Source organism: Tetrao urogallus, assembly GCF_951394365.1.
Source record: "Tetrao urogallus genome assembly, chromosome: 2".
Lineage (NCBI taxonomy): Eukaryota > Metazoa > Chordata > Aves > Galliformes > Phasianidae > Tetrao > Tetrao urogallus.
This window is the reverse complement of record NC_136814.1, coordinates 25,848,749-25,867,961: the sequence shown is the minus strand read 5'-3', so window position 1 is coordinate 25,867,961 and position 19,213 is coordinate 25,848,749. Positions and strand designations below refer to the sequence as shown.

The 19,213-nt window shown below is 36.4% G+C and overlaps 1 protein-coding gene across 1 annotated transcript in view; it reads right to left on the bottom strand.

The window, feature by feature from the left end:
* Positions 1-19,213, bottom strand: part of PRKCE (protein kinase C epsilon) — a gene marked incomplete at both ends in the record, with an annotated part of 268,767 nt that overhangs the window by 87,399 nt on the left and 162,155 nt on the right. The window contains 7 exons of the mRNA XM_079550695.1: positions 1,547-1,761; positions 3,307-3,403; positions 4,571-4,713; positions 7,593-7,725; positions 9,521-9,603; positions 10,997-11,031; positions 11,927-12,086. Of these exons, the coding sequence (XP_079406821.1) occupies positions 1,547-1,761; positions 3,307-3,403; positions 4,571-4,713; positions 7,593-7,725; positions 9,521-9,603; positions 10,997-11,031; positions 11,927-12,086 (866 nt within the window). The remainder of the gene's footprint in view (positions 1-1,546; positions 1,762-3,306; positions 3,404-4,570; positions 4,714-7,592; positions 7,726-9,520; positions 9,604-10,996; positions 11,032-11,926; positions 12,087-19,213) is intronic.

The following is a 19,213-nucleotide window of genomic DNA, read 5'->3' as shown; positions in this document are numbered from 1 at the left end:
GCTCTGTTGAAGGTTAGTTCTGGCTTGGAGCCAGGGCAAGCTTCAGAGAACAGATCAGAAAACACGCAGACAAAAAAGAACTGTGCACTTACATCTGCAGTTCCCATATATCAAGGAAGGAAGAGAGTACTTGTGAAACAGATTCACATTTCAGTTCTTTTAGGTTACATAGTGCATAACACTGTGAAAAGAAAATCTGTAAGCACTGTAAATAGAGCCCCTTCTAACCTTGTCAATTCCCTATTGTGGGAAGGTATCTGGTGAATTATGTCATACCTAGTCTTTCCAGTAGCTTTTGAACTCCCCTATACTCACTGTATCACGTAAATTGTTCAGTGAAGTGAGTAAATTTGAACTGGATATTATCTAGAGAGGAAATGAACTCAGAACTGCACAGTGTTATTCCTGGGCTGATTTTTCCTGCTTAACCAAAACTATTTCGGTGATAAAATGAAGGTCAGGGAAGATGTGGGTCCTCTCTGGAAGGAAACTGGAGACCTGGTCACAAGGAATACAGAAAAGGCTGAGGTGCTCAGTGACTTCTTTCCTCAGTCTTCAGTGGCAAGGGCTCTAGCCATACCGTCCAAGATTCTGAAAGCAACAGTAAGAACCTGGAGAAGGCAGATCTGCTTGTGGTAAGTGAAGATCAGATTTGAGACCATTTAAAAAACCTGAAGGTGCACAAGTCCATAAGACCTGAAGAGATCCATCCACAGCTTCTGAGAAAACTGGTAGACAAAGTTTCCAAGCCCACTATCTATCATATTTGAAAGCCCACTATCTATCATGGCAATCTGGTGAAGTTTCCACTGACTGGAAAAGGGAAAACATAACCCCATTTTCAAGAGAAAAACAGAAGACCCGGGAAGCTATGGGCCAGTCAGTCTCACATCTGTGACTGGCAAGATCGTGGAGCAGTTCTTCCTGAAAATCCTACTAAGACACATGGAAAGTAAACACAAGGTGATTGCTGGTAATCAACACGGCTTCACCAAGGGCAAGACATGCCTGACAAACTTGGTGGCTTTCTATAAAGGAATTACAGCATGAATAGATAAAGGAAGACCAACTGACGTCATCTACCTGGACAAGGGGAAATGGATTAAAACTGGAAGAGCGTAGATTTAGACTAGATAGCAGGAAGGAATTCTTTACTGTGAGGATTGTGAGACACTGGAACAAGCTGCCTAGTGAGGCTGTAAATTTCCCCTCCCTGGAAGCATTCAAGGCCAGACTGGCTGGGACTTTGAGCAACCTGGTCTATAGAGAGGTGTCCCTGCATATAGCAATGAAGCACTGACAATTCTGTTTCACAAGACTTGACCTTAGTTACTGTAGTGAGACAGAGCATGGAAAATTCCAGCTGATCAGCAGACTCATATTCATGACCATCACTGCAAAGGTGGCTTTTACCCTATGCATAAAGTATGTAAGAAAACCATCAAGGTGAAAACACTTTCTGAATATCAGTACAAGGATTTTCCAAGTAGTACAGTCACAAATAAGTTACATACCAAGGGAAAAAAAAAAAAAAAAAAGTATCTACCTTGCCAAAGCTGCCTTTTCCTAATACTTTGATGAAGTTGAATTCCTCAAGGCCTATTCGCTTGGTCTGTGCTTGTTTGACCTCCCCATTTTCACCATTCTCCCCGGGTTTGTTAAGCTGGTTGTCTGCTGATGTTGTAGCGGTTGCCCTGTGCTCCTCTCCCCGGTTGTCAAATGATAATGCTTTCCTAATGTTGTTTTCCAGCTCTTTGATTTCTGTGGAAACAAAAGAAAATTTTAAACGAACTCCTTGAGCACAATCTGTATTAGTCTGTATCAGTTTAGAGTGCCCTTGAAGGCATTCTGCAGCTAAGTATACATATTTCATAAACTTTCTTCACTTTACAGTAATCAGTTAAAAACTTGCTGCAATTGGAAGAACAGCCTTTTTAGATGAAACTAAGACACGCAAAATGTGAATGGTAAGTCAGAAGAGGGGCCAAATAGTCATTGTAGTGATTTTTTTGGGTGTTTCACTACCATGGAACAGTACTTTGTTTTGAATCCTCTGTCTTTTTGCGGAACTTAATCATCTTCCTGCTTGGTTATTTCAAAGCCATTTCTTCAAAAGTTCAAAGGATAGCTGGGCATCCCAATTCTTGGAAGCCAACATGAGCTGAGTATCTTACTCAGCTCCAGCTCTTATCAGACACAAGTCAATGAAGCATTTGACAACTTGTTAGTGCTCCTTCACGTAGGCGTTGTAGATTTGTGTGTAGATTTGCTAAATGGTTTTCAAGGCTTCTAAACACTAAAATTCAGTGAGTCCTGATGGTTAAGGTACCTCAGAATCTGCCTCAAGCTTTTACATAGTACTTCTGCCTTATGGCTTTGGAAGCAAAAACTGGGTATCTGAAAGAGTGAAATGTAGAAGAGTATATAGACAAATTCTTTATTCTAATTTTAACCAAAATATTCAAATATTTCAAAATTATTATATAATTAATATGTTGCCTCTGAAACCTAAAGGTTGAGAAATTTTAATCAGTTCTGGATTCAACTTTGGCAAGTTTTCCCCTTAAGGGTGATAAATTTCTCAACTGTAAACAATTTTCAAAGAACTTAACACAAAAATATTCATCTTCTTTTGCCTTGGTGGAGGATACTGCATTCACTAGTTGACAGACGCAGTGGTACAGAAGACGCATTCACAGACAATTGATGTTCAAAAATACCAGCTGGATCAGATTCTAAGCATACTGCTGACGCACGTGTTCTGTCAATCGAAATGATCAGCTCAAGAAAAAAAATGTAATATCAGTGACAGTTAACAATATTTGTCTCTAAATCCTACAGAGAATGCATAGGTATTCTAGCATACGCTAATTGTGTGGAAGTTTTTATTATCATAAATGTTCAAATGGAACTTCAAAAAGCTAATTTTAGCTAAGAAACTTATTAAAAGACAAGAGGCATTTTTCAGATAGATCAGAACACTTAGGTTCTGTGGTACTATTTAAAATGCTATCACTCTCACAACAGCACAACCTTCCTATATTAAGGTATTTAGTTAGGCAAGGACTCATCTGGTAAACTTAAAATATTTTGAGTTTTATAATTTTACCTTTCACAGAGTTTAAAGAAATGAGAGCAAGTCTTAAAAACAAGTTTTTACACGTTGTATCTTTCTCAGTAAGTGCTTCATTTTCTCGTAGCTACTTGGTTAATCAGGTTCTAGATAGGCTGGAGGTGTTAGCTTTTTTACTCCTTATAAATAAGGGCAGTAAGTGACAGTATGTATTAGAAAACAAAAAGTTCAACCTTGATCACATGGAGAAGTCGGTGCTGACTTTGACCTGTCTTCTTCTGATGATGTGCTTCCAGGAACTGGTTGCTGATTCTCTGCACCTGCAATTAGCTGAACACAAAACCAAAAAGGGTACTAAGCTATAAGGTCCTCCAGAGTTGGGCACTGAGTGGAAATTTCATTTTCAAATTGTGAATTAATATCGATATTAATTCACAAGTAGAAATATAAAGAAAACTGAAGATGTTCTAGCCCTACTGGCTCCCACTGGCAGAACCTCAACCATCAAGAGATGGCATCACACCAAATAAAGACCAGAATACAAACAGAAGGAACCAACAGTTTAAAAGAAAACAGGTTCTTCAGATGAAATAAATGTAATAATCATACCTACTGGGAGAGAAAGTTTGAAAAAGCTACCCTGAACCCGTGTAGAAATCAATCTAATAGGTACATTTAATTATATATTAGCAAACATTACAAACTCACTCCTGGAGTAACAACATGAAAATATCTTTTCTCAGGAGTCTAACATCAATTAATTTCTGAGTCTTCTCTGTTTCTGTACCATTTTGAAACAACATACATGAGTTCCAAGTACTCAATAATTGGAAAAATGTAAACAACAAAGGGACAATGTTTTATGAAATTATGCCTAACATTTGCCTATTCCTGCAAGTGAGAGCAAACTGAGATAGAAAACGTGGCCACATTCTGATCCAGGATATGCAAGTCCACAATAACTCCAGTAACTCTGGATGTAGTTGGTTGGCTTTCATTTGAAGAAGATCAGTCTACTTCTTATTATAATAACAATAATAACTCTGGAACCATCATCTGATGAGCAGTTCCTTTTTATGTGCATCAACACGTTGTTCATTTACTATCACTTATTAATAATGTTATGGAGTAGCACAGTGTCTCAAACAATTAGTTATGCCAATTCTGAGTCAGAGACACATTTATCTTTTTACTGATGTGAATTGATGTGTCAGATATTGTCTCTCTGTCAAATCTCCCTTCTTAGATTTATAAAGGGGAAATATTTCCAGACTACAGAGTCTCCAGCTCTACAAAATTACATCAGCTCAAAATAAATTTCATATTGAAGTTTAGAATAAAAGAGTAACTCAATGGCCAAAGGCTTAGTTATGCACTAACTTTAAAAATAAATAAATAAATAAAAAATCTTTTGTGCTAATCAAGTGAATGGGATTGAACTCTAGCTTGTGAATCTACAGCACAGCCACAGTAGTGTCATTTTTATACCAAAATTACCTTTTTCCTCCTCTGCCCACTATTAGTGATCTTATCTGGAGTAACTCCAAGATCAGCAAGAACTTTAGCTATGCCTCTAGCGTCCACTCCACAGTTTGGTGCCACATTTGTTTCACAGCGTCGATGTACATTCATCTTGCAAACTGCAATGAAATGTAAAGTAACAAAATAGCATAAATACTATCTTATCATTTTGTCTTACTTAAATCAAATCTCATTGGATCTACCAGTAGTTTTTTCAAATAAATATAATTTCGGTAGAAAAACACTTAGCTGGATTTGTAATGACTATAAAATGACCAACCTAGTTGTTATTCTTCTGCTATGAAAATGCAGAACTTATAGTTCTCATACAGTCTTCATATAGTCCCCAGATAGGCACAGGAACAAATGAAAACATCTCACGATACTATAAAAATCCTATTTAGAATTTAAAATAGAAGAATTTCTCAGAGCTTGGACTTTAGACATCCATTTGCTCTCATATGTTGTTCCTTGCTCATTTTTACTGAGGAAAATGAATTCCTACTGCAGGCAGGCCTAAAAATTATCAGTGCTTTAAGTTCTTTGGTACTTTCAAACACTCTCTACCCTGCAAATGGTAATCCACTTACTAAGCTCTTTCTCTTAAATACCATCTCCAGAAACTAGCATACCAGTAGGAGGTCAGTAAGGTTACAACGAGTAAGAAGTAGGGAGAACATAGCTCTATTAAAAATAGCATAGAGTGAGGAAACATGGCTTATTTTAGATTTCACTGCCCTCTTGTGGAATAAGGCATAAAGAAAGCAAAACAGCAACTGTAGTTAAATGCTAAATAAACACTCAAGTGATCCAATTCCTCACTTCATTATTTTTTTTTTTTTACCAAACTCAAAAAACAAAAACAAAAAAACCCAAAACCTAACAGTTTTATAAACCTGCGCTTTGTTATATTGTTACTCAGTGGCAGTTTGTCACTGCATAAAACCTAAATAAAGAAACATTTGCCTCAGACGATGACAGTAGTGCAGATAATCTTTGGAAGTAATCACGCACTTCAGAAAGCAGGTTTCCAAATATATTTCTATTTCCATGTATGTTTCAGCTCAGAAGGAAAGCAAAAAGAAACTGCTACACATGATACTTTCAGTGTATGTATATTCAGTGATGAAAGCTAAGTGATAGGATTCATAAGAGAGGACTCTGAAGAGCTGAAAGCAGGACATTTCTGCGTATTCCAACTTCATGAATGCAGTGGGAAAAAAATACAAAACAAACAAAAACCAAAACCAGGAAAAAAATAGCTCTGCAATACACTTTTCACGGTATTAATAATTACACTGGGCAAGCAAGAACACCTCTGAACATGTAAATATTGTTGTACACTTGTTAAAAAAAGAAATGAAAAGAAAGCAACTCCAGCTTGGAAGAATATTAGAGTTCATGAAGATAATATTGTATTTTCATATGCACATGAGACATAACATTATTCTCTGTTGTTGAGAAGGAAGGAATGATTGTGGTACCTAAGAGAGAATATGCTAGTGAACTAATAAACTCACAGGTTAAGTGGAGAGATACTATAGTTCTGATTAAAAATTCAGGGGAAAAAAAAAATCAGATTTAACTGAAAAAACTTTTCTAAACATATCTCCACCGTAATTAAAATAGCAATTTGAACAGAATCTTTAACATTAATAAAGAAAGAGAATTTCAAGTTATTTTATCACTAAGCACTAGCTAGAATCACAAGGTTAGGATGGAATTTCACATCTCTTAGTGTTCATCACTTAGCCATGAAAGGTATGTCTTCTTTTACTGATCAGTAGTATGTGACATATAACATTAAGTCTGACCTTCACCTATAATTATGCCTCATCTTAAATAACTGCAAAAGACAGCATTTCAGAGGTTACACATTTAGATGTAAATAGAGGGCTGCTGTGAAAGTAATGCCTCCTATTTTATGATGCTGGCACACAGTGTCAGAGCAGACGCTGATGGTACGGCAGCAGAGGTTGAACCTTTCTACCAATATCCCGTTACATGTTGTTGCTGTGTGACAGATGACAGCAGAGGGGCAGTCTGACACAATGGCTTCTGACATGGAACCGCATGTGGAATAAAGGCATGTATTTGAATTCTTTCGTGTAGAAAAAATGGCATCCAGTGACATTCATCAACACTTGCTGATCGTTTATGTAGACCAGACAGTGGATGGGAGCACAGTGGGTGACGTGTTTCAGCAGTGGCAATAGTGACATTGGGGCACCTCTGCTGGTGCAATGTTTACAAAAGCAACAGTAAGTTCTTATTCATTGCTGATGAAAACATACAGCTAACTGTGGTGAATGTGTTGAAAAAATAGTCTTTTGTAGCTGAGAATTTGCTCAATCAAATCATGTTCTTGCATTCTACGTATCTGTTGCAGTTTCCACAGTAATAAATAGGAGGCATTATTTTGAGCAATGTTTGTACTTATGAAGATGACCCCTCCATTCATAAAGGTATAATGCAATGAAAGTCTGTAATGTTTGTTACGTACTACCCTCTAAAGATCTGACAATCTTTATGACATCACAACACTAACTGCAGTACTTTGTTTACTGTTTCTAAAATAATATTGCGTTTATATTGTGTTTTCTCCCTTTAAGAATGTTCTGCTGTTCCAAAAAAAGCAGATATGGAAAGCCCAATAATTTCTATCTGTCAGCTAAAATAACACAAATACTCCTTCCAGGAGTTGCTTCATATACAGTCCAGATTATACAGCTTTTCAAGCACAGAACATATTGAGTCTTTTGTTTTCTTTTTCTATATGGTGCTAGACAGACCACCACAAAACATAATTCAGCTAGATATCAAAACCTCTCATCTTCTGGATGTAGACACATGACTGGTTCTGACTAGCCTTCAAATACAGAAGAAAAGACAGAGTAATTTGGAAGTAGCAGCATTTTTTTAATTAAATCAGAAAAGGTCTTGCCAAATCTGCTACACTCACGAAGAGAAAGAAAAGCTATAAAATGACACCCTTTACCTTTGCATTGTAAACCTTGTCTCAAAAGACCCCAGAGCAATGAACCACAGTGGTCACAGAAGGTGGGCACTTTGTAATTGTGAATGCTAAACTTGTGAGGCATGTTGACACTGAAACGCTGAGATCCCACTTGCTGAAAAAGAAGAGCATAACACAATTCATTCTAATTAATCTTTCTATACTCAGTGTACAACAAGGCCTTTTATGTTTTAAAATCACACAGAATTTAAAAAAAAAATGAAATAGCCAATATACTCAAAATATGATCTTTGTCCAAGAGAAAAAGTATAAAGTATAGTTCGTAGTACTTCTGGAAACAAAAAAAAAAACAACAAAACATAGCTATCAGGAAAGATCTCTTAATGTGGAAAGCAAGGAAGTCACTCCCAATTGTTTGAGGAGCAGGAGGCAGAATACAGGACTAAGAAAGAGTTATATATCATAATCCATTTGCCTTCTCATATCTCACTGTTCTTTAGATGATGAAAATGACAACAATTAATTGTGTTTAGGGATTCCAAAGTTTGATTACATACTAATTAAAGGATGTCACTGATAAGTTTTTATGGTGGCCACTGTACAGCAGGAGATTTATTTCAGTATTTTTCCTTCCCTTTCTTATTACCACTGGCTTCTCTCCAATGATTGAGTAGCCATTCTAAACAATGAGAGCATTATATCAGCAAACCATGCAAGTCTCCACCAGTCTGGAGCCTGGGAATATAAATCCACACAAGATTTCATATCTTCCTGTGGATACCATGCATAAACAGCACTAGATAAACACAATCCTTTATCACAATCCTATACAAGAGATCAGTTTTTGAGCATTAAATACTTACTGTGAACCACATGTTAAAATGCAGTTCTAATATGAAAAATGGCAGTGGAGCACCCAGGAAGAATGAGAATATTCAATGTTTCAGACAAATTCAAATCAAAGTTGCAAGACTGGCTCAAAACCATAGCTACACATAGCTTTCCTGATATATAGTCTTTTACCAGACTGAAACAAAAATATACTTCTTCTGCATGGCCAATGAACTGGGATCATTCACATCCTGCCTCATCTGAGCCTACAGTGAAGGACGGGCCCATTTTGCACAAATCTCAGCCATGCAGTACCTTGTCATAATAGCATTATCTTATATAGTTCCAGGAGCCTTCTTTAGTGCTTGGACAACTTCTGTTCTACATTTCAACAGGTTGGATGCAGTCTTTGTAGAAGTTTTATGAGCAACTGCGTGGGTTTTTTTTCTTTGACATAAGATATCCAAGCTTACTGCCTATCCAATCTGCTAGTAACTCACCCACACAAAAATGTAGTGAAATGTTTAGCCTAGAGAAGAGAAGGGTTCACAGAGCCATCATTGCAGCCTTCCAGTGCCTGAAGGTAACTTATAAGCAGGAGGGGGACCATCTATTCACACAGTTTTAATAATGATAGGACATGGGAGAATGGCTTTAAACTAAAAGAAAAAAGATTTAAGTTAGATGTTAGGAGGAAATTTTTTACTCAGTGGGTGGTGAGGTGCTGGCATGGGCTGTCCAGAGAGACTGTGGATGCCCCATCTCTGGAGGTGTTCAAGGCCAGGTTGAATGGGTCCCTAGACAGTGAACTGGTGGGTAGCAACCCCACCTATGGCAGGGGGTTGGAACTGGATGATCTTTAAGGTCTTCTCCAACCTAAAACATTATATAATTCTATAAAAAGTTCACTAATTAAAAATAAATTGTTTTATGGTAATTTCCATGTAAATTAAACTATTGTCATAATCTGCCATTTTAAAGTAAGTTCTATGTCAGAACAGGACAAGAAGGGCACAAAGAAGTTCACAAAATTTATTGATTAAATGCAGAACACAACACTAATATGAACAGATGAAAGGCAGAATCTAGAAAATGTTTTTTTAATAAACATTTACCTCATCATGGGTTTCCTGTTTTTTTAAGCCAGCACACTTCGTTATTATAAGTTCATGGCATCTCTTGTGGACTACACAAGTGCAAACTGTAAACAACAACAACAAAAGAAACACCAACAGATTTAGGAAAAAAAGATTTCATGAAGACTGATTTAAAACTGATTTGAAGACTAGAAGTGCTGGGATGTTAAATCCAGGCCGCAGATGACTGTGACTTGGTAAGTTGTATCCAACAAGCCTCACTTACAAAGTCAGAAGACAATGGACTTTTGAGAACAATGAGGGTTAAGAAAACTAAAGCATATCTGCCAAAATCTCAAGATGTATAACCACTACTAAAACATTAGCAACGTGTTTTCCTGATGTTTTCATAACATTTGATTTATTTGATAAATAATTGATTTCCAAATTATAAGAGACCCAAACGTAAAAAACAATTATTGTCTGAAGAGACTCCAGTGAAAAAAAGATACAAAGGTAATTGATTGTAAGATTCAAAGAAGGTGAACTCTCCTTCTGTAATATATTACCAAACATTGATAAAAATAAAAGTGTTTCAAGAGGCAGAAATATTTTTCTCAATATTTATACTGATTACTTAAGCAATTAATAACATTTGCAGATACAAAAGATTAACAATTACAAGGACTATAACGCTATAGTATTCAAGGTGATTTATTTGAGGAGAAAACTGCATAGAGGTAAAAGAATGAATTTTATTTTCCTCTTGCATTGGTGATTGCTGAGAGAAAAAAAACACAAAACAAAACTCAGGGAATCTCAACTGTTCATTAATGCAATATTTCTTATTATAGCATGTAAAATCATTTATTGCATTTATTTATTAACAGTGAAATTTCATCAAGCCTTTTGTAATGAAAAATCATCACTAATTTGATCATTTTTACTTGTCACATGAGAATTAGCTGATAAACATCATCCCAAGAAATGACTGCATGAAAAAAATTAAGAGTACAAGAAATTCAGATGAAAAGTTGAGTTCAAAATGAAGCATTTGTGCAGTCTTTGCTATAACCTACTTTAATTATGACCTCTATAATTATCTCATCTATTTAATTACAGTCTATGCAATTACCTGGCATTTTCAAATAGTAATTCTTAAGTTGAATAAAGACTTAAGGAGAAGGAAGACAATTTTAAAATGCATGAGATGAAAAACAAAGAAGCCTACATCCCCAGACATGCCATTCCAGTTGAATGTGCAGAGAAGAGAGGCTAGGATTTGCTGTTCAGAGATGTTAACTGTGCTGCTATTTCACATATACTGCCTACGACCAAACAGTCTTGAAAATCTTACTGTGACTTAAAGACTGAATCTTTGGTGAGACCAAAATATTCAAAGTAACTTGTGTTAAATCCTCATCGTTGTACATATAAATTGTTTGATGATAATATTATTTATTATTAATATGTTACAACATAAGTATTCAAACTGTTTCCCCATAGACTTTCTCTTACCTTGACATTGGTATCCCTGTTTTCCTATTACACCCCTGAAAATAAAACAGTGTTTTAGAGAGCAGAATATATACATATAAAAATGAAAAACATTCCTCCCCCCCCTTTTTTACTAGATATCTACAGGCTTAAAATAATTAATTAATCACTAATCTGATATCTGCATTCCTGTAATGAGATTAGTTCAAGCAGGTACCCCATTTCAGTCACTAAGCAGTACAAGGTTGGAATACAGCCTGTGAAGAGATTCAGAAGTAAAGACATTTACTATAGCAAAAAAGGTAAAGCCAAGGGACACAGAGAGAAACTAAAATGGTCACTGAGCAATTTTATAAATTGACAAAAGACTGCATTTGCCAATACTGTTGCTTGAAATTATCTTTGCTAACCTAAGGCCTAAACTGCAGACTTTTCTTAAAGAATGTAGTTGAATTCATGTACAGTGTAATTACATGGTTTCACACTGATGAAGACTCATTCACTTCACGCTCTTATAAAATTCTACTTATGGATCACATCAGATCTTATATACATTAATGTGCAAATCAATATCTCTGGGTAGCTGTGGAAAACATCAATAGAATCACTGAAACCTCAAAACCAAATTACTCCATCCTTTATCTGAAAATTGTGAGTGCTAAACATGAACTTTTTTTCTAAAAGGGAGTTCTCAACGTATACTGCAATGACAGAGACTGCACACTAAGTATCCCTAAGATGGGAACTTCAGAAATCTAACGTCCCCATATTCCTTTATCTTCAGTAACAGTTGTAGAAGCTTAGCATTTCCTAGGAGAAATGTGGTAGTACTCAAGTTTCTAAATAGAAGTTCAGACATCTTGGCAAAATGTAGTTGTCCAGTAATAGCAATAGGTCCAAATTTCACACCTACAAATTTACAAAGAGAACCAAACCAAAGTTACTTCGTACCATATAAAATCTCTGCAGTGTGAACAGTATGTTGGCTGTCTAAGGTAGGTGGCCATAAACTTGTGGCCATTGACCTGATGGACTCTGCGTCGTACAGCACCCTGCCGTTTTCTGGGGCGCATCCGTTCCCGAAATACACGTTCTTCATTGTCCTTGGGTGCTGAAACAGAAGTAAAAAAGATTAAGTACTGGCTGTATGATTATGGTCTAAGCTTCAGGCTCTAGTAATTCACTTAGGTACTAAAACACTTTCAGCAAAATTTTCAAACGAAAGAAGCTGTTCCTCTCAACCACTTCCTGTTTGGTTGTATATGAGATGTAATGGTAGAGGAAACAAAAATTAAAGTTACTATATCTCAGGTATGTCTCAGAATGAAAACCTTTGGAAAAATCCATCATAATACATTGGGTGCTCTTCCTAAAATATAATTTTGAAAAGTGTTACTAATAACCTCCATTAGTCTATATTCACATTAGAAACGAAGAATAGTGTACAGTCATTAATGAAAGACAATACTTGATGGGCATTCCTAGAACCACCCATATCTTTTGAAATTAGAATACCAGACTTAGGAAGGCCAAAATCCAATCATACACTGAATCTATGCACCGGCCTTCCTAAATCAGTAAATATAACACTGAAGTATTAATACTTTTTACTCAGCTAAACGGAATCATTATAATAGCATAAAGACATGTAGAGTTAGACATCTCCAAGTACTAATACAACATTTAACAATAATGCACTGGAAATAAATCATTGGAGAACAGCTCAAATCTGTAGCAATCTCATTGTGTTACAAATATTTAACTAGTCCCTATTTTTGAGGAATTAATCCATCAAAATAACTCATAGTGTTGTAAATTTGAAAGATATTTATTTAGAAATTCTTAGAAAATGATTTTAAATTAAGCTGATGAAAACAGTGCAGAGAATCAGAAATCAAGATCAATTTCTTTCAGTGCACAGCAAGGGCAAAAAAAACATAACATTGTTGAATTCATTTACACCCTAGAAATACCATGTTCCTTACACAGTAATATCATACAGAACATCTCAATTGAAAGTGTGATTTCACCCCACCAGATCCATCTGTGGATGGCCAGAATAGCACTGCTTTTATATTCCGAGTTTTCAGTAAATAAGTGCTGACTTACATGCAATGCTACTCCTTTGTTTATGTCAAAGAGCAATCAAAATAATGGCTCTAATTCTCCTTCAAGAAAGAGATATGAAATAATAACTAATCAGCAATTAGGCTTATTTTTGTGCATTAGGTAAAATTCCAACTTCTAAGAAATATCACAGTCTATTGGGAGAAAAACCACTTTTCACAGAGTAAGCATAGCATGTAGTTGGAAATCTTATCAAATACTCTTATTTCCAGCTTCTGAATCAATTAATCACTTTAAAATGTCACTGGAAACCTGTCTTTCCTGTCTTCAAAAAAAAAAAAAAAAAAAGCTATTGTGAGAAATGATTCTATAGGTTACATGGAACAGCTCTTCTGTTCATCACCCAGATTTTAGAAATTGCTGACATATGCAGTCTGGATATGAGAAAGCTAACACACTACTCTCTTGGAGAGGTTTCACAGACAGTTATCTGTTTTTATGAAAAGAACAAGATGTTCTGAGAGTGCACAGCTCACAGTTGGTATGATAATCAGTCTACAATGTCACTTTTCTCCTTTTTGCTTTCTTTTTTTTTTTTTTTGGTCTCAAAAGTAACTGTTAACAGATAAAGCACATGTAATTTTACAGAGCAGATGAAAATCTTTTGACTAGATCAACAAAACATCATAACAGTAGGGTTAGTTTTTGTTTGCTTTTTATCAATACATCTCTAAAAATAATTGCATTACTTAAATTTCTATCCCGAACGCGTTTTTGAAGCTTCATTTTTTTCACTTCCAATTTTTACAGTTAAAATAACAGACCAGTGTCTTTTTCAGAAATGCACTGACTTGAAAAATGATAGAAGCAATACACCAGTCCTGAAATTTCCAGCTTGAACAGCAGGTCTCCACCACACTGGTCATCAAATAGATCAAGGCACAAGAACAACGAATCCACCCAGGAGCTTTATGCTCAGTTTTCCTCTCGGTTTACATTAAGTTCTGCTAGCTCGGTCGCTGTTACTGTTATTCAGTGAGAACACATCAGCAAAGCCTTTCTACAGTCTTAAAACTGTCTTGCACAAATCACTGTGATGTTCAGAACAACAGACCTAAACCAAGGCAGTTACTTTCCAGGTGATTCAGGTCAGGATGAAGTGCCCACAGGATCATGCCCAAGGCTGTAAGTCACTCCTCTATAAGGAGTCACTCCACTCTATAAGCACTGTGAATACCTTTACTTTAAATCCATTTAAGTCATATGTGACCAGTCACATCAGAGGCATACATTCAGTTTCCTCAAGACATCCATTTAAAACTGAGCCCCCAGATTTTCTTGTTTTTCATGAGCAGGAAAGTCACAATCTCAGAAAAGAGTGAGTAGTCAGGAAAAAATGGAAACATCTTGTTGAGAGAGCCAACTAGCATTTTCAAGTCTTATTTTGGAAACTCTGGCAACACAAACAAAACTGGCCTTTAAAAGCTATTTTTAAAGGAAAAAGTCTTACACTGGTATATAACAGAAAATACTATTAAGATATAGCACAGTGTCCAATCACGTCATTTATATTCTTAGCAGAGGAGTTCAAACGAAAATTAAGTGAACCTGCCATAGTCAGGCTACAAGCACTTCCAACATAAAGAAAAATTTCTTCACACAGCACTTCTAAACAGTCACAGAGGCTTATCATTTCCTCAGTAAAAGCTGTGGGTTTTTGTTTTGTTTTGTTTTTGTTTTTTCTTTTTCTTTTTTTTTGTAAAATACATTATGCTCCATGTTTTGATTTGGAGTCCATCAACTCTTTGTATTATTCAGTTTACCCTATTCAAATTTCATTTCTGGAAGGAGGAATAAGGAAAGCTCATGATCACTTCAGAGTATTCATGGAGAATACTTACAATGCAGCATATTGATTTTAGGCTTTCTGTGACGGCACTTGAGAACTGCTGAATTTAGGACTAATTTTGCCTTATACTGTACCCATTAATGCCTTTGCATCTTTTCACTGCAGCCAAGTGTAACTCTCAGTTATTTGGAAATCAATACAGTATAATTCTTTTTACATACTTACATGTACATACAAATATATTGCCTACAATTTCAAAGTACACAGTCCTGAAGTCTTGCAGGCTTAACTTCAAAGCACTTGAAGCATTATAAAAGTCAATAGAAGTATCTAGAATTCAAAATTCCATGAAATTCATGAATACTTGCAGAAATTGCAAAATGGATGTTTAAATGAGCTGTTTGGAACTTCATTTAATACTGTTAATCACACGGTTTCTGTTCAGTACGTTTTACACCTTAACTTAAAAGACAAGAAAGTAATGCAGAGTACTCCATAATCCTCAAAGAGGGCAAGACTGGAAGATAAAGACTCTGAACACTAAATAACAAAAGCTGATACATGTTTGGAATCCATTTATAATGAGGTTTGAGCATAAATGAGAAAGGTTTGGTGTGGAGTACCATCTGCAACAATTATTCAGCACAGCAAAGTCTGGCATTTCAGTTCCATGCCCTGTAAGTTTCAAGTAGTTACATAACTCTGAAAACAAACAAAAACATGAAAAAATATTGCAGAAAATGAGAGAGAGAAATGACATTCACAGAAAAGTTTCACTGCTTTCACTGTTACTGTGACTGGGGAGTTGTAAATTGGAGTGCACTGGGCACCTCCTTTCATATAGAGGAAGAAACACCCAGGGAGTATCAGGGTTTGGAGAGAAAAAACAAATAAGAATTTCCAATAAAATGTTTACCAAAGCCAAGCTGTAGGCCATGGATAATGGCAACTGTAGTAGGAGCTACCTAACACATCCCTCCACAATAGAGCATTACAGTTTCCACAGTGCTCCTTACACAAACTGATACAAACTGCTTTTCACCTTGTGCATCTCTTGCATGTCCTCAAGTTCTGCCATCCCTAGTTACAACCAGGGGTCCATAAAAATAAATAAATAAAAAAAATAATATTGCTTAATCTCTTAATCATTACAAAGAAAAAAAAAAGCATAATTGAGCATCAAATGTAAAGGAACAGCAATTCAACAGAAGTTTATTACTGAGACCTTTTGTCAGAATACTTAAGCACTGACCATTTCCATCAGTATGTATATAAGAAAAGGAGCTTTTGGTTTGGCATTACATAACATCTAAAATAAACTGTACAAACAGCCTGTTTAAGCAAGGCTGTTGACATTTCACAGAGAAGGCATGGAAGTAATCTGCCTAATGTTTGTTGGAAATACAGAAGAGGCAGGAACAATATCTAGGACCCTTCAGATATCATGACTGAGTATAACCAGCTTATTCCTTATCAAACTTAACTCTCAAAGGATTATTGCTGAACTCTTATTTTGGGCCTCTACAGTAGAAATTTATATAAAGTCATCAAGATTTCTTCAGGCAAACTGATGAAGGATTTAAGAAAACCCTTAGGAAAAAAAAAAATAATGACCAAATCAAACACAAAAAAGGTAACCCCATGGGTTCACATTTCCTTCTGCTTTCTTTTAAATGATTTTCTCAGTACTAACACACACAACACCTGATCTGGTAATTTGAAATAAAAAATAGTAAGGTAAAGACAATAACGGGATTTCATGAAGTTTTTATGGGTGAACACAGATTGGACACATGACAGGTATAGAAAGAGCATGCAATTTTTATAAGTCTTTTCCTAAAAGCATACACTTTCCGGTCAATTTCACTAGTAAAGAGCAAACACAAAGATTTTAGTTACTATATCTTGAATCTATATCTTGATTCTGCCTACATGTATTTAAAGACTTCCCCTGAGACATGAACAAATGAAAAGTGATTGAAGCGTGAGAGGCACATTCTGTTTCAGGGCCTGTTTTACTTTCCTTTTTTAAAAATGCTTTAAATACATCCCCAGTTGCCTCATACTGAGCCATTATTTACTCCTAGCTCATACTTTCTCTTCTTTACTCTTATCACAAATGTATTCATTACTTCCTCAGAGCAGAAAGAATAGTGACTCTCCACATCCTTTCAAGTGGAAATACTTCCACAATTGATTCAACCAGTAAAGCAGATCATAAAGTCAAAAACTACTAAAAAGTCTAGTGGGCACCAAAGGTACTACAGCAATTTCAGCATACTGAGAATTTTTATTCAATTTTCAGAAATTTCCCAGCCCCGTTGGGTGGCAGCAATGGCATTCTGGGGTGCATTAAAAAGAGTGTGGCCAGCAGGTCGAGGGAGGTGATCCTCCCCCTCCACTCTGCCCTGGTAAGGCTTCATCTGGAGTACTGCGTCCAGTTCTGGGCTCCCCAGTACAAAAAAGACAGGGGTCTCTTGGAAAGAGTCCAGCAGACTCTTTGGCCCAGCAGGACCAAAAGATAGCAAAGGGCCTGGAGCATCTCCCCTATGAAGAAAGGCTGAGCGAACTGGGTCTGTTTTGTCTTAAGAAAAGAAGAGGGGACTGAGAGGGGACCTGATCCAGATCTATAAATATCTAAGGTGTGTGGGGCAGAGTGGCGAGGCCAGACTGTTTTCAGCAGTGTGAGGAGACAGGACAAGGGGAAACGGCCAGAAACTGCAGCATAGGAAGCTCTGCACAAATGTGCGCAAGAACTTCTTTACGGTGAGGGTGACGGAGCACTGGAACAGGCTGCCCAGGGAGGTGGTGGAGTCTCCTTCTCTGAAGATGTTCAAGACCTGCCTGGATGCCTACTTGTGTGAGCTGGTGTAGGGACCCTGCTTTGGCAGGGGGGTTGGACTCAGTGATCTCTGGAGTTCCCTTCCAACCCCTACGATTCTGTGATTCTGTGATGTTGAGCATGAAAGGAGACTGACACCACAGCCATGGCCTGCCTACTGTGCTGAAGGAGAGGTTGGTGGTGAAGAGGAACTCGGTCCTATGCTTGCTTGAGCAAAGTTCTCCATTAAATGACACCGAAACTTTCCGTAAGAAAGCAAGTGAAATGAGCCCTCATGTCATGCTGCATTCCCTCTACACAATGCCCATAAAGTTGATGACAAGCTTGAGGTGTTAACAACATGGAGTAACGTGAGGTTTTCTTCAGAACGCACATTGTTTTACTATATCTAAGATCTAATGAACAAACTTCTATTTTATAGGATCTGCTGACAGGGCAACCAGTAGGATACAGATATTGAGTGCCAAATCTGTGTTTTAGACCCCACTATCTCACAAAGGGTTAGTTCACTAAGAGACAGAAATGATGGGTTCCTGCCTTCATCTAAGAGGCAAGAGTAGAAATCCCTATACATAAATACTTGTAAAATCCATGAAGTAAGAAAATCAGTGACAAATTCCTCCTTCTTTCTCTCAGTTTCTTTGCTGGTGGTATTTAATACTCACAATTCTAAGAAATATGGTTTTCATGAAGAAAATGATAACTATGATTTTTAATTTACTCTTTGTTATATTACAGAAAATATCTTAGGGAAGTTATTGCTATGTGAGGTTTTCTGAAAAGTTCATTTCACGTTTCAAGGCTAAGATAAAAAAAAAAAAATAACATTGAACACATTTTCCAGAGAGCAAGAATTAGAGTGCTTTCAGTTTAAAAGGTGACAAAATCAGACAATGGGACAAAAGAAGTCGATGCTATCTAGGGTTACTTCAGTCTTGCCCTATTATCCTTTAGGAGCAACAGTCTCACTTTGAACACAATGTCTTTAGGCCAAAAAATCTGCAATTGAAATCAGAGAGGTGAAAATTCTACTATGGCAAATATGGAAGCTGTTATTCAGGAGAGAAACCTTACTCCAGTGAATGCAATTGGTTTACTCATGCTTAAAAGTATACAGTGTACAATAATAACATGCAAAATGTAAAACAGTTTTTGTGGATAAGTTGACCTCATAAGCTAACAAATAGGGGAGATCAATGAATTTAGTCTGCAATAGTGAAATTCAAACCATGTTGATCCAGACATGAATAATGAATAGTATTAGTAGCCTGGTGTTAGTATTGATAGTGTTAAGTCCTGGTAAGCAAACAAGTACAATATCTCTCATTAAATCAATCATTTACAAATGCTGAAACAAGTAGATCTTTTGAATGAACAAACTACATGTATAACACGCTATACTATTATAAGATTATTATAACTATGATTAGTAAAGCCATCCCTGGAACCAGATTTCCATGTTTATTGCTGCCTGTCTGCA